The 13,175-nt window shown below is 34.4% G+C and overlaps 1 protein-coding gene across 3 annotated transcripts in view; it reads left to right on the top strand.

Annotated features, from left to right (window-relative positions):
- The window catches only part of drosha (drosha ribonuclease III), a 67,487-nt gene that overhangs the window by 33,994 nt on the left and 20,318 nt on the right, over nucleotides 1–13,175 (top strand). For all 3 annotated transcript variants that reach the window (XM_088919074.1, XM_088919075.1, XM_088919076.1), the window contains exons 24-26: nucleotides 3,681–3,725; nucleotides 6,382–6,539; nucleotides 10,025–10,130. In XM_088919074.1, coding sequence (XP_088775200.1) covers nucleotides 3,681–3,725; nucleotides 6,382–6,539; nucleotides 10,025–10,130 — 309 coding nt within the window. The remainder of the gene's footprint in view (nucleotides 1–3,680; nucleotides 3,726–6,381; nucleotides 6,540–10,024; nucleotides 10,131–13,175) is intronic.

Genomic DNA, 13,175 nt, shown 5'->3' with positions numbered 1-13,175 from the left:
GCATGTCTCTGGGAGGTGGGAGAAGGAGAATACAGAGAAAACCCATGTGGGCACTGGGAGAACATGCAAACTCCACAAAAGGTCTGCTTCGGGTCAGAATTTCACCCTGGACCCAAAAGCAGCAATAACCCTCATACCACTGCGCTGTCTTGTAAACAGTGCTTTTAATAAGGCATACAAATATAGAAAGTACTGAAGACATCACATTTTCATTTGCAATCCTGATTTTGTTTTTATTTTCCTGTATGATAGTTTTATTGAAAATAAAACACATATAGGACATCTTTGATTTGCTGAGAGCAGGTCAGTTTGGCGGTGACACAGTATGTCTATAATAAGGGAGAGAACGTGTTGCGAGACATGGCATCCACATCAGTTCAGAAAGTAGTGCCTATAAAATTAATGCTAAATGGCTTGCGGTGAAAAATGGAGATCAATTGATTATGAGTTTAGCTGCTATAGTGATGTACCTCCATGTCACCCTTTGTGGCAGAGGGAATACATAATAAAGGGATCGTTTGCAATTAAGGCGTTCGCTGAGCCATTTTAAATCATTAGATCCCCTCATTTAAAACATGATTGAAGTGTTTAAAACTAGGCTTTCTGAGAGAACAGCTGGCAGCACAGCTATTTAGACTGCATGTGCCTCTATGACCTTGACACTACAGCACCATTAAATTTGCTTTGAATTTTATATATTTGTTTGTAAATGTTTTAGTTTGTAGGGATATACGTCTGCTTTTTGTTTTGCATGCTAGGAATCATGCTAGGAAACCCTCTGCACAATGTCTAATCTGTCAGTATCCAGTATTCCCGCCTCAAAGGGCAGTTATTCCAGCATTGTGATTGTGACGCCCAAACCTTCCTCATCGAGAATGGTACATAGTTAAGTATTCAAATCCCAGAACAATGTACAAATGAATAGCGATTAAACATTTTAAAATGTACTGTCTATACATTGTTGTGTGCGTATAAAGATAATTTATTTGACACTGTGCAAAAAATAAGATGGGGTGGAAACTGTAATATATAGATCTTGTTTTCGAAGACTTTCCTGTCCTAGATATCCTGGACATTTTCTGAATTATTAATTGTACAGACCAGTCAATGTTTACTTTATTTTTGATTGAAAATTTTCTAGGTATGCCAGCAGAGTGTGCTAGGCATACACTTTCTGAAATTCCTGCACAAATGTAGACAGATGCCTAGCTGTGCTGCTTGAAACAATTGGACTACCAACATTTAGTTGGTATGATATTTTTACTGTTTTTAACAAATGAAAAATTAAAATTCATTCTGCTAACATGAGTAATTGTATCTGCTGTTTAATCTTTGAGGAAATGTATTGCTTTCTGCTAATAAGCTAGAATTTTAAAGGTAAATGCTTTGCTGTATTCAAGGTCTCTTTTCTTTATCTCTCTTTATCAATGTCTCAGGCAGAATGGTTGAAAAAAAACTGTCCTTGTGGAAATAAGTAGATTCTTCTTTACCAGGGTCTTTCAGAAATGTAATTTCTGCTCTCTTTCAGCTTCATTCTTAGTTGATTGGCTATAAAATGATCAGACATTTATCAGATAGGTAGTATTTCTTATGCGCCTGCATGTCTGTAATGCCTCTCAGACCAGGTAAAATGGACAAGACTGTGCCTCTCAAGACTAGTCTGTTTCAATAGTTTAGACAAGCTCCATTAAGATGGAGTAAAGAAGAAATTGAATTAAGATTGATTTATTGGTTTACCCCATCTGGCTGAAGAAACAATAGGTTGACCTCAGTAACAAAGCTACACCACCCACAGCCAGATGGAATGAGGCCAAAGAGCTGCTGATGCATATTGCTGGATGGATACATGTTTTAGAAGCCAGCCTGGTACTTGGGCTTAGGTAAGAAGAAGTGTGTAAGGTTTGGAGTTGCCTTTCTTACAGCCTCCCCTTTTAAAACACCATTAAACTAAAGAAATTTGAAAATTAAAAAAGAATTTTTGGTCTCGTCGCCACTCTTTATAAGAGATTAAGACAAAAACGTTTTTTTTACACCAAACTATTTCTGTTAAGATTAACTTTAAATGAATAACTGCTGTTTATTTTGGCAGTTTTGATTATCTTAATAAAATATCTTGGCCTGGAAAAGGTTAAATTGTAAACAAAGAAAAGAAATTAAAGTACTTACTAGAAAACTTTTGTCTGCTCCACGCTTTGGACTGCCCTTCACTATGTACTATGTATACTATAAAGCATTTTAATGCAACAAGAGAGAAAGTTTAATGAATTTAATGTGAATATTTCCCTTGCTAAAATGGCTTTATATCTTCAAAGTAATCTTTTTACGTTTGTTAATACATAAGTGCTGTAATATGTACAAGATTCTTAAAAAATAATCTGAAAGCAAAAGGGTTTTGACATTTTGCTAGTTGTGTCACAGCAGTCCATTAGACAGCAGTGACAGGCAAGATCTGTTGCTGCTTTGATCTGTTAGCTACCAAAATAATTTTAAAAATAAAGTTATGTCTTGAAAACAGTGTGCTTACAGTACAGCTTTCAAAACTTGTTTGCTACAGCTAAAACTCTTAGGCCCCAATTTTGATTGCCTGGGTTGTTATTAATGCTGAGTCTAAAGTGCTGTTTGCATTCTAGTCGGTGGCTGAACCTATGCTTTCCACACAGGTTCTGCATTGCTATTAGCGAAGATGATTGGCACCGTTTTTGATCAGTGGTCACATTGACGTTCCTTCACAATCCACCTTGGAAGCTTTTTCCTCTGTGTAATTCCCATTGAGTTCTACAGACTAAAACATTCAAAATCAAAAGCATAGTAAGGAAAAGACAAAATATGACAAGGAAAATGTATAGACAAAATACTAAGCACAGATTATTTGTACGTGTGGATGCATACACGTGTATGTAATATATGCAGTTTGTATCAATATATATGTGTAGAAAACATTGGTTGTAGCATTTCATCTATTGGATGTGTTAGGTGCTGTGCTGCTATCTGCTGTTTTTGCATCCCTTCTTCTTTTCTGAGCTTGAGATCACTGCCATAAAGGGCTTCCTAAAAGGCATGTTCAAGGCTCAATATTAGCTGCAAGGTTTACCTCTATCTCTGCACTGGTTGGTCTAGTCCAAAAAAGCGATGCTTTTGTAGATAATCACTCTCTTGGTACAGGCCATTCCCTCCAGAGATAGGGCAATGGCTGCGTTTCCACCGGTCCTCGCACCCAGGGGGTTAAAAATTAGGCCTCTCAATCAAAAGAGTCTCATTTTTCACACACTGTTTGCTTGCAAGATTTGCGCTGTTTTTACAGGATTTTACAGTTCCTACTTGCCGATATTACAAAACAGTGTTTGAAAGTACAGCCGGTAAATCAATTGTGTAAAATGCTTACTTTTTGTATAATGTTAGTATGGCTGGAATTGATTGACTTTGCTGCACTATACAAATGAAAGGCGAGAAAACAGTAACAAGAAAAAAAGCTGCAATCAAATTGCTTTTATAATGAATGTTGTGATTTTATTGGTAGACTCTGCCTTTTATTTTCATTCCAGACAGTCCTCCAGCTCTGGCATATTAGCTATTCCCTCTATTACAAATGGAACAACAATTCATTTAGTGTTATTTTATCCTCTCAAAAGGAGGTTTAAATGGTTCCCCGGAGTACTAAATGTTATTTTTACTATCTGCAGGACCTGCGGGAGGTATGGCTTAATTATCCACCACATCCACTACAAGTACGTTCCCTTGTTTTCTTTCTTATGGACTTAATGTGTTTGCTTCTGCAGTAGTAAGTATATGTAATATAAAAAAAGTAGTTTAAATGATATTGCAACTCTAGGACTCAAAAATAAATATAACTGTCTGTTGTGTGGCTTGGCATTTCCTTCATTGCTGTTGTCCTGGTGATAAAAATAAAAATGTGTAAGTTTGTACAGAGCATTAAGTTATATTGTGCTTCAAGTGCGTGCTTCAAAAAATGGGCAAAATATTATAGTCATCCGTATATTGGAGGGTTTTTCTAAAATTAATTATGTTAGTTTGCTTAATAACAAAGAAGAAACTAAACTAGAAACCTTTACAATCATAAACATAAGACTGCTTACTCATATAAAGGATTTTATAAAAATTGTAATAAAATAGTTTGATATTTTTTTCCTTAATTATATCGAGTTACATTGTATAACATGACATTTACAGTTAGTTACAATAAAGTTATGAAAAAAAATATAATTTGGTAAACTTCATATATGAAAATGAAAAAATATTTTTCCTATTTCCATAATATGGTATTGTTTTAATAGATTCACACATAGAAATACGGTTTATAAATAACACCCTAAATTCTGTTTGTTTATGTACTGCTAAATCTGATCATTTATGATACCATATTAAAACAGTTATGGTAGTTTTCTTACATAGTTTAATTATTTTATTGGGTTAATTTTATATTTTTCATTTTTGTTCATTGAGTTTTTGTTCTTCAAAAAAATCTTACACACATGTGACAATATACTAATTAGAAACAGCCAATGATAGTCATTTATAATTAAAACTTGGGATCGCAGATTAAATATTTTATCACAGGACACAAGGAGTGGCTTATGATAGGCTATTCACCCTAACCATAACTATTTGTACTATATACTGTAAGCTGGAAGAAAAAAAAGATCTGTGAAACAAACAAAAATAAGCTATTTTAAAGAAAATCTAGAAAAAAACAAATTAAACTTGTTTTATATCTTGGTTGCTGATGTTCCTCAAGAATGCCATGCTAGTTGCTCCAAAAAAACTAAAATAAATGTTCCAAAAACATTTATATTAGCAAAGCAAATCCTTGGAGGCTGTAAAAGAGAATGTGAAATCGAAAGATTAGTGCTTCCTTCCTTACTCCAGATGCCACAGAATCCTGGACACGCAGTGCAGCTATCACCGTTTCATAAATGGCTTTTCCTACAGCATTGAATTCTTTTTACCAGTGCATAGAAACCAAGGTTGAAGAGTCTTCTAAACCTTGTGTTCCTCAGAAAGGCGAACATGCTAGACAATAGCAAAGAAAAACAATTGGAAATAAAATGTTATGGAATGAAATATGACACTGAAACATATCTAGCCTTCACCCTTAACAGGCACATTGACAGATAATTAAGGCCTGAATAAAAAAAAGTAAAAAAGATGTAGGTTTAATCCCATAAGCTGCTCTTTTTGTTATGATTTGCCTTTAATACAGAATAAAATATCGGTATGCGTTTCGTTTTCTTTTCAACCTTTATTGAAATGTGACAAGGTTGTATGTTGTGTATTTCTAATCCACAAGTAATATATACTGCTGAGGATATTAAAAAAAAAAACTATTTTTTGAGTGATACAAGTTCTAAGGTTTTGGAACAGCTGAATTTCCCCATTTTTGACAAATTGAATATCAAAAGAAGCCTATCACTCTGATCATACATGTATGTTTTTAGAACAATAAAGTATATCCATTTTTGATATTGATTGAGATTTTTCAATCCCGGTTTGATAAAGTGAACATTCGTGATTGGTCCCACTAGAGTGACTTCAACTGTTGCATTAACATTAGATTGCCCCATTGGTTAGAGAGTTGATCAGATATTGATAGGCGATGAGATGATTTAGCCTGTTAGGATGTTAAGCCTTGACACAAACTCTTAGAAATATGTTGTTTTGTTTTTTTATGTTTGTGAAACATTACAACTACACCATTGATTTATTTTTGGGATCTTAATATGCTTGTGCTCTGCTAAATCTCTATAATCTGTACTGTTAAATTAGAAGCCTATTTATTGATTAAGTAAAGTGATACAGTTCAATGCTGTTGAATCTTGAGCAGAGTTCCATTGTAAATAATATGAGCAAAACAGGAATTTGAGCTCAGGAATTTAGCTGAATGTCTTAATTTCCTCCTTGATTACCTCACCAATGTATGCTTTAATGTGACTTGTAAATTAATAAATCAGGTCTCTTTTATTTTATAAATTAAAATATTCCAGTTCATTATATTACTGAATATTCAGGTTAATTACCGTGTAGCCTCCTTTTAAGCTTGCCAAATGCTCAGCACTTTGTGTGAAAGTATGAACTGCAGCTGACACTTTTCTTGGGGGCTACAAGAGCAGGTAATTCATTAAGCTTGATATTTCACCACTCTCAGTGGCTTGAAACATCACAAACAAAAATCATCTAAAGTTGTATGCTCTTGACATGATTAACCCTTTTGAAAACAAATTCTGCCGTTTGGAAGACCTTTTGCTAAGGCGACATTTTTTAGCCAAACCCAATCAAATAGAGGTTAAATATAGGACTAGTTCTCATTTTGTTGAAGTATTTATGGTGAGCACTTACTTTTTTTTAATCTGCTGTGTGTCTCACTAGGTTCAAGAGCCAAACACTGATAGGCAACTCATTGAAACATCTCCAGTGTTGCAAAAGCTGACAGAATTTGAAGAATCCATCGGAGTGCTTTTCACACATGTTCGCCTGTTGGCACGAGCTTTCACCTTGCGTACAGTGGGATTTAATCATCTGACTCTGTAAGTCTGAATAAAAATGATAAATTACATTTTATCCCTCAGGATGTTCACTTTTGAATACATTAAAAGTGCTGGGTTTTTAGTTTAATTTTTGATTATCCTCTTTTCCTTTCTCACCTTAAATGTTATGAAGTCTTCTCTACGTATGTAATGTACTTAAAAAAAAGTTAGAGGTTGCTTTTGCACATTTGGCCGATACCTTTATATTTTAAAAACAGTTGCTGTCAAAAATATTCAGCCCCTTGGACTTTTTCACTTTTCACCGTTACGATATAAAATTATAATGTAATTAATTGTGATTTTTTGCCAATGATAGACACACAAAGTGAAAACACAGTTCTAGAGATACTCCTAAATAAATTAAAAAATCAAATAATTGATTGCATAGGTTTTCAATGGCAAATTAAATACACTATGATGTAAATGCAAACAGGAGCATAGTGTTCAGACGTAGAACATAAGCTTATTTGTATTTTGTGAAAATTTATACACTGTATGTTTTTATACTGTATAATGCTTTACTATAACTTTTTAAATCCCTTTTCATTATTATATGAAGAGTCTATGGACTATAATTGTCACCCTTGTACAAGGTTGCAAATTTGCTTAAGTAGAGTCTCAACGAATTTCATTTAGTCCCTTTGCTTTCTAATGCACTTTTTTGTTGTTAAGTTTGGAATATGGAGAGTAGCGGCACTGACATGATTAGGTTTGGTTGTGTGCAGGAAACATGTCTGTATTCATAAAAGATTTACTGCTCTGCTAGGTCACCTCTTGTTTTCTTTTCCTGGAAAATAAATTTGTACTCTACTGTATGCTACCAGTCATCGACAATAAGACAAACATCTTTTATCTGAAATGTAAGACATTGCAGTAGATCTTAAATAGGCAAAGAAGTGGTAGTTGCAGGTAGAGCTGATATCACCAATACTTCTGGGGGTGACAGTCCTCACTTTAAACTGTTGGGTCTTATCACTTTCCCTGGTTACTTTGTCACTTAAGCTAAAAAAACATCCATTCCCTTTATAACTAGGTTGTGATTTATGGTATTTCCAAATATTTTCCCACTAGGCTATCATTGTAGATGTCTATTTTCTATGTTTTTTTTAGCTTGACCAATGTGAATCAAATATTGCATTCATTCTGCTTTTAATACTGTTTAGTGGAGAATCTCTGAATATGTATATGAAAGAACATCCTACCTGTATGATTTAACTACCAACCAACTAATCTACATTGTCTCCCCCCCGGCAGTTGTGTTGATGTGATTTCTTAGAAATTGTGGAGAAACATCTGTTTAGCCCTCAGAAAAAAGAATGCATCTCTGTTTCTATTTTTAATAGCAGCATCTTTTAAAGGGCAGTTGTCTTTTTTCAGTCCAGTCAGCTAACATTCCACTAGATAATATAAGTGAGAGGTCAGTCTGTGGCTATTGCAATCAATGCTTTCAAACTATAAGACCTGTTATGATAGAATAACTAACCATTTCAGACTAAAAAAACCCTGGAGTTAATAATACAGTTGGTAAAGCATTCCACTCCTTCATGGCAGTATTTGTTTAAAAAAACACAGAGAAAGTATTACGAATTGTGCAGATCTGTCCCTGAAACCCATCTGATTTGCTTTACCCTTGGAGCCTATGAGGGTATTTTAGATCAAAGCCAAGACTGGAAAAAGACTTTAGTTGCAGCCTCTCCTTCAATTTTTGTCCCTACTAATGTAGTGCACAGGCTATGTTAAAGTTAATTCAAGAGATGTCAGATATTTTGATAACCTTTTTTCCAATACCTCTACATTAGACTAAATTTAGTCATTTAAATAATGTCAAGGCTTTTTATTGCAATTAAGGGTTAATTTCCATGGGAACAGATTACTTATTTGGAAAAAATAAGTGAATAAATATCATAATCACAGTTATACTGTTTTAAACAAGTTTGACATTATTTTTTTAAAATATTTTCTCATTCAATCCAAGTATGAGTTAAGCCATCAAGGTCCTCTGTTTCCTATTTATAAATCTTTTTCATCATCAGGCTTAAGGTTTTAATTAGCCTGCTTCCTGCTGCAGCTTAGCACGTCTAACACATTAGATATCAAGGATGATCTTAAATTTGAAATGCATGCATGTAGTGTTCACTGAAAGCTTTTACAGAAAACTACAACAATTAACTTTGATTTTAACTTTGAGATAACTGTCATTGTCTTGGATGTTTTTAATGTATTGCATAGACATTGCATAGTTGGTTTCACCATGTTGAAACTCAACCATAACCTATGACTCCCTTTAATCTTAATCCAATAATTTGTATTGCATACTTAACTTAAACTCTGCAAATGTTTTTTTTTTTCATGTAGTCAATGCCTTTAAACCACCTTTGAGTTTTAAAGCAGTAATCCCCAGTTTACATAAAATGCAAAACATGCATTGTCTTAGAATTTCTGTTTTGTGGGCCTTGGGTTTCGCTGAGAGACAAACATCTTTTATCTCAAATGTAGGACATTACAGTAGATCCCAAATAAGCAAGTGATAACAAGTGGTAAGCACAGTTAGAGCTTATATAGCCATCACTTCCGGATTGGATAAAGTGCCGACAGTTGTTATAGTGGCTAAACTTGTTCATATTGGAATTTGTTATAAATTTGCTCTTTGTTAACTATGGAATTTCTAACAAATTTTGGTGTAAATCAGTTTGGTCATCTAATCTGATCTGACATGTCATCTGCAGAATGAGTACAGCTCCCACCAATCTGACAAGCTTGCAAGTGCCTGTACAAACACAGGAGGGTATATGGTCAAGCAAAAGGTTCTGTAGCTGTCCATACATCCCCGTCACCTCTTCTGGTGATTAGTCAGTTTTTTACTGCAAAAACATGATTGTTTTTATCAAAGAGATTTATGTCTTAGACAAAGAACGTTTCTGTTTTTAAATTTTACTCTGTTAAGATGATTATGCTCATTTTGCTGAAAAAGAATGCCCGTTTATAAATAAAACATGTCAAATGGAAATTAGACAAGTAATTATCAAACATATTGAAAGCAAACCACAGTCGTTGCAACACTTGGATAAGACTCATCTGGCTGTGATGCAGATAGACTCACTTGCTGGGATACACAGATGGTCTTATAAATTTTTGTATCAGTCATATTAATCAGAAACATAATATTCCACTAATCAGTTAAGCAAAATAGTTTTCTTGTTAACCGTGTAATACACATTCCTTGATGCATATAAATCCGAGTGCTGCATAATTGTCATTAATTCCTTTGACTTCTGAATATGTTTTTATACTGATATTAAGCATATGTGCTCCTCTTGTGTTCTGTAAATGTTTTAAAAAAGAAAGTGTCTCCTTCACTTACAAGTGCCATTTTATTACACTTTACACATCACTTCTTTTTTAGCTTGAAAAATGCCTTTTAATTTCAGTTAATGGTAATGTAATGATTTTCAAGAGCTTACACTCATGTGTCCACTTTTCTTTAGAGGCCACAATCAGAGGATGGAGTTCCTGGGAGATTCAATCATGCAATTGGTAGCCACTGAGTACTTGTTCATCCATTTCCCAGACCACCACGAAGGGCACTTAACGGTGAGGATAATGAATGTCTGTGGTAGATTAAATAAAATGCCTGGGACTTGCATGACAGAGGCCATTGGAGACTTGATGGGCTTAACTGTACTCTTAGTCAAAAATTAGCATCTGAGCACTGGATATCTGATAGATGCACAAGAGCATGACTTTAAAGGTGGGTTGGTTAAAATTGTTGGAACAGAATACTGTGGCGAGTATGGATAGCTTGCTTTTCAAATGGTGCCATCGTTTACTTTCTTTTACTGAGATCCAGCTGCCATCTATATGTATGGAAAAGACCTGGCATTTTTGTTGTTGAGCAGAAATGTGAAAGTGTCTGATTCAAGGAGGGATCAGAAAATGTGTAGGCAGAAGCCAAGCCGCTCTGGTGGGCCAGCAATATCATGTCTGGCAGAGGAAAAATAAAAGTTATGTGATTTCTCTAAGCTTTAGGCCCTTAATCAGATGATAGATGGAGATATCTGAATGTAAAAATGCTTATTAACTGCATCTTTTATGTTCATATAATTGTGATTATAATTTCTAGCTGCTATAGAGATCCATTTTAGTAATAATGAAACAGAAGCAAAACACTGAGAGACATATGAACCTTTTAGATCTTTAGCAGTAAACTAGGCACACTTAATTTCGCATATGGCTAAGTAAGACAAAAAAGAGAAAACCAGTTCACAAATGCTACAATTATTTGGCAGGCAAAGTGTATCCATTCCTTGTTTCTTTAAACTCTCTAACTTTGTTCTATAAAACAAACTTATACAAAATACCCTTTCAAAAGTACAACATACATTTTAAAATTGCCTCTTTGAAAAAAAGTTCGGTAGCCATGCTGTGTACTTTATAAATCATAGGGTTGTAATATTAATGCGATTTTACTTCCAAGCACTTTTTCAAAAAACTCAATAGCATGCATTACACAAAAGTGAAAAGAAAAGCACAGCAAATTGACCGTGTAAAACCAAGAGCGAAACTAAATCATATGTTAAAAGCTACAATAAAAAGCTTGGTCTTTAAGTGATTTTTAAAGATGTAGACAGTTACAGACTCTCCAATACATAAAAAAGTTACAAACAACAGAAAGCCGTTTTGCCAGTCTAGCCTGTTTGATTGCTAGTACATAATTAATCTAAAGACCTTAACCAGACATTTATTGAAATTTATTTCATTCAGTCAGTCATCTCAGCTTTAACAATATAGCTGGGTTACTTGTTCCATGCTCCCACTAACCTATAGTTTGTGTAAAGAAGGCCTCCACATAGTTTACATGTGTATTTCATGATTTGTGTGTCACCATCTGTTCTGGAAATGTCCATATGAAATACTGCACCTTGAATCAGGTCCTCTTGTAGTCTTCTCAAGAATAAAAAGATTAGACTATTTTAGCCTGTAAGTGTAGGTCATTACTTTGAACCTACAGATCATCTGAAGTAGTGGCAGAGTAGGTTTCTTTTGTAAAGTATTGGAAATATTTTGTACACAATTTCATAAATGCAGTCTTATTACATACAACTTTAACACCTCACCTCATACTTATATGTAAGTAGACTCATCAAGTTCAGTGTTTCTCATTTATGTTTAGCATATTTTTACTACCTGTGTACAACACCCTACACTTGACAATAAAGGTAATCTACCAGGCGTTTGCCAGATCCTGAATTTGGGCACATTTCTCTTTTTCTGTTTCCAGTCCAATCAACTGAATTTAATAATATAAGTGAGAGGTCAGTTGCATTCAATGATTTCAAACTACAGAGTCTGATGTGATAGAATAACTAACCAATGTAGATGAAAATGGGCCCTGGAGTTAATAACACATTTGGAAGAGCTTCCCACTCCTTCATGGCAGTATTTTGATTTTTTTTTTAAATCCAGTAAAAGTATTATGAATTGTGTAGATCTTTCCCTGAAACCCATCCGATATGCTTTACCCTTGGAGCCTGTAAGGGTATGTTAGATCAAAGCCAGGACTGGAAAAAGACTTTAGTTGCAGCCTCTCCTTCAATTTTTCCCTCCTAGTGTAGTGCACAGGCAATGTTAAAATGAATTCAAGAGATGTCAGATAGTTTTTATAACCTTTTTTCTAATATCTCTCTATTAGACTAAATTTAGTTATTTTAATAATGTCAAGGCTTTTCATTGCAATTAAGAGTCACACCTTACACTTAACATTAAATGTCATTTACCAGGTGTTTGCCTGGTCCTGGATTTGTGCTAAATTGTTTTTTTTTTAATTCTCTTGCATCATATACAGTGTTTGATAATCCTCCTGGTTTGGCATCACCTGAAAAATTACTTTGTTTGTTAACCATGTCTAGACCATTGGTATAAATTGGAGAGAGCAATTGTCTGCATACTGTATATATCCCTTAGGAACATCACTTATGTAGCCCCAGTTTGTGCATGGGCCCCCTATCTGTACACCCCCCATCTGTACAGCCTGATGGTTTACCACAAATATATAACAAAAGGTCCCTTACTTAAGGCCTTGCGTAGATGTCTTGTGTGCTCTGATTACCTAGAGGTTCCATAATCCCAGTCTATTAAGAAGAAGCTCTCTAACAGTCCTTCTCTCTCTTCTGTTCACCGTTTCTTTTATTCTGTATGGGGGCCTACTTTGATTATGTCACACTCCCTGTGAACACTGACTTGATTTTTTAACCACAACCGCTTAACTTCTAGTTGGAAATTAGTAAACATTCTTAGCCACCTGGAAGCTTTTGTGACTGCCTGAAGTTATAAAATAAAGGGACATTTATAAGTGTTTCAATATCACATAGACAGCATAAGAGTCTTAACTTACTAATGATACTCGCATTTAAAAAGGAAGACACTGTCACCTTCCTATAATTCACTTCAAATAACAACAGAAATAACACAAATGTTTGTAACTTTTAGCATGCATTTGATGTCGGCAATATCAACAGCACAGATGTCACTAGTTTTGCAAAGCTCATGTTGATAACCTATGAGCATAACATCCATATTCTAATACTTAAACTTAACAAAGGTCTGTTTCCTTTTCTTAATATTAAAGTCAAGGTATGA

The sequence above is a fragment of the Atractosteus spatula genome, chromosome 6 (genome assembly GCF_055471065.1).
Source record: "Atractosteus spatula isolate fAtrSpa1 chromosome 6, fAtrSpa1.hap1, whole genome shotgun sequence".
Taxonomy (NCBI): domain Eukaryota; kingdom Metazoa; phylum Chordata; class Actinopteri; order Semionotiformes; family Lepisosteidae; genus Atractosteus; species Atractosteus spatula.
Note: the sequence above shows the minus strand (reverse complement) of the source record. Positions and strands in the feature narration are given on the sequence as shown.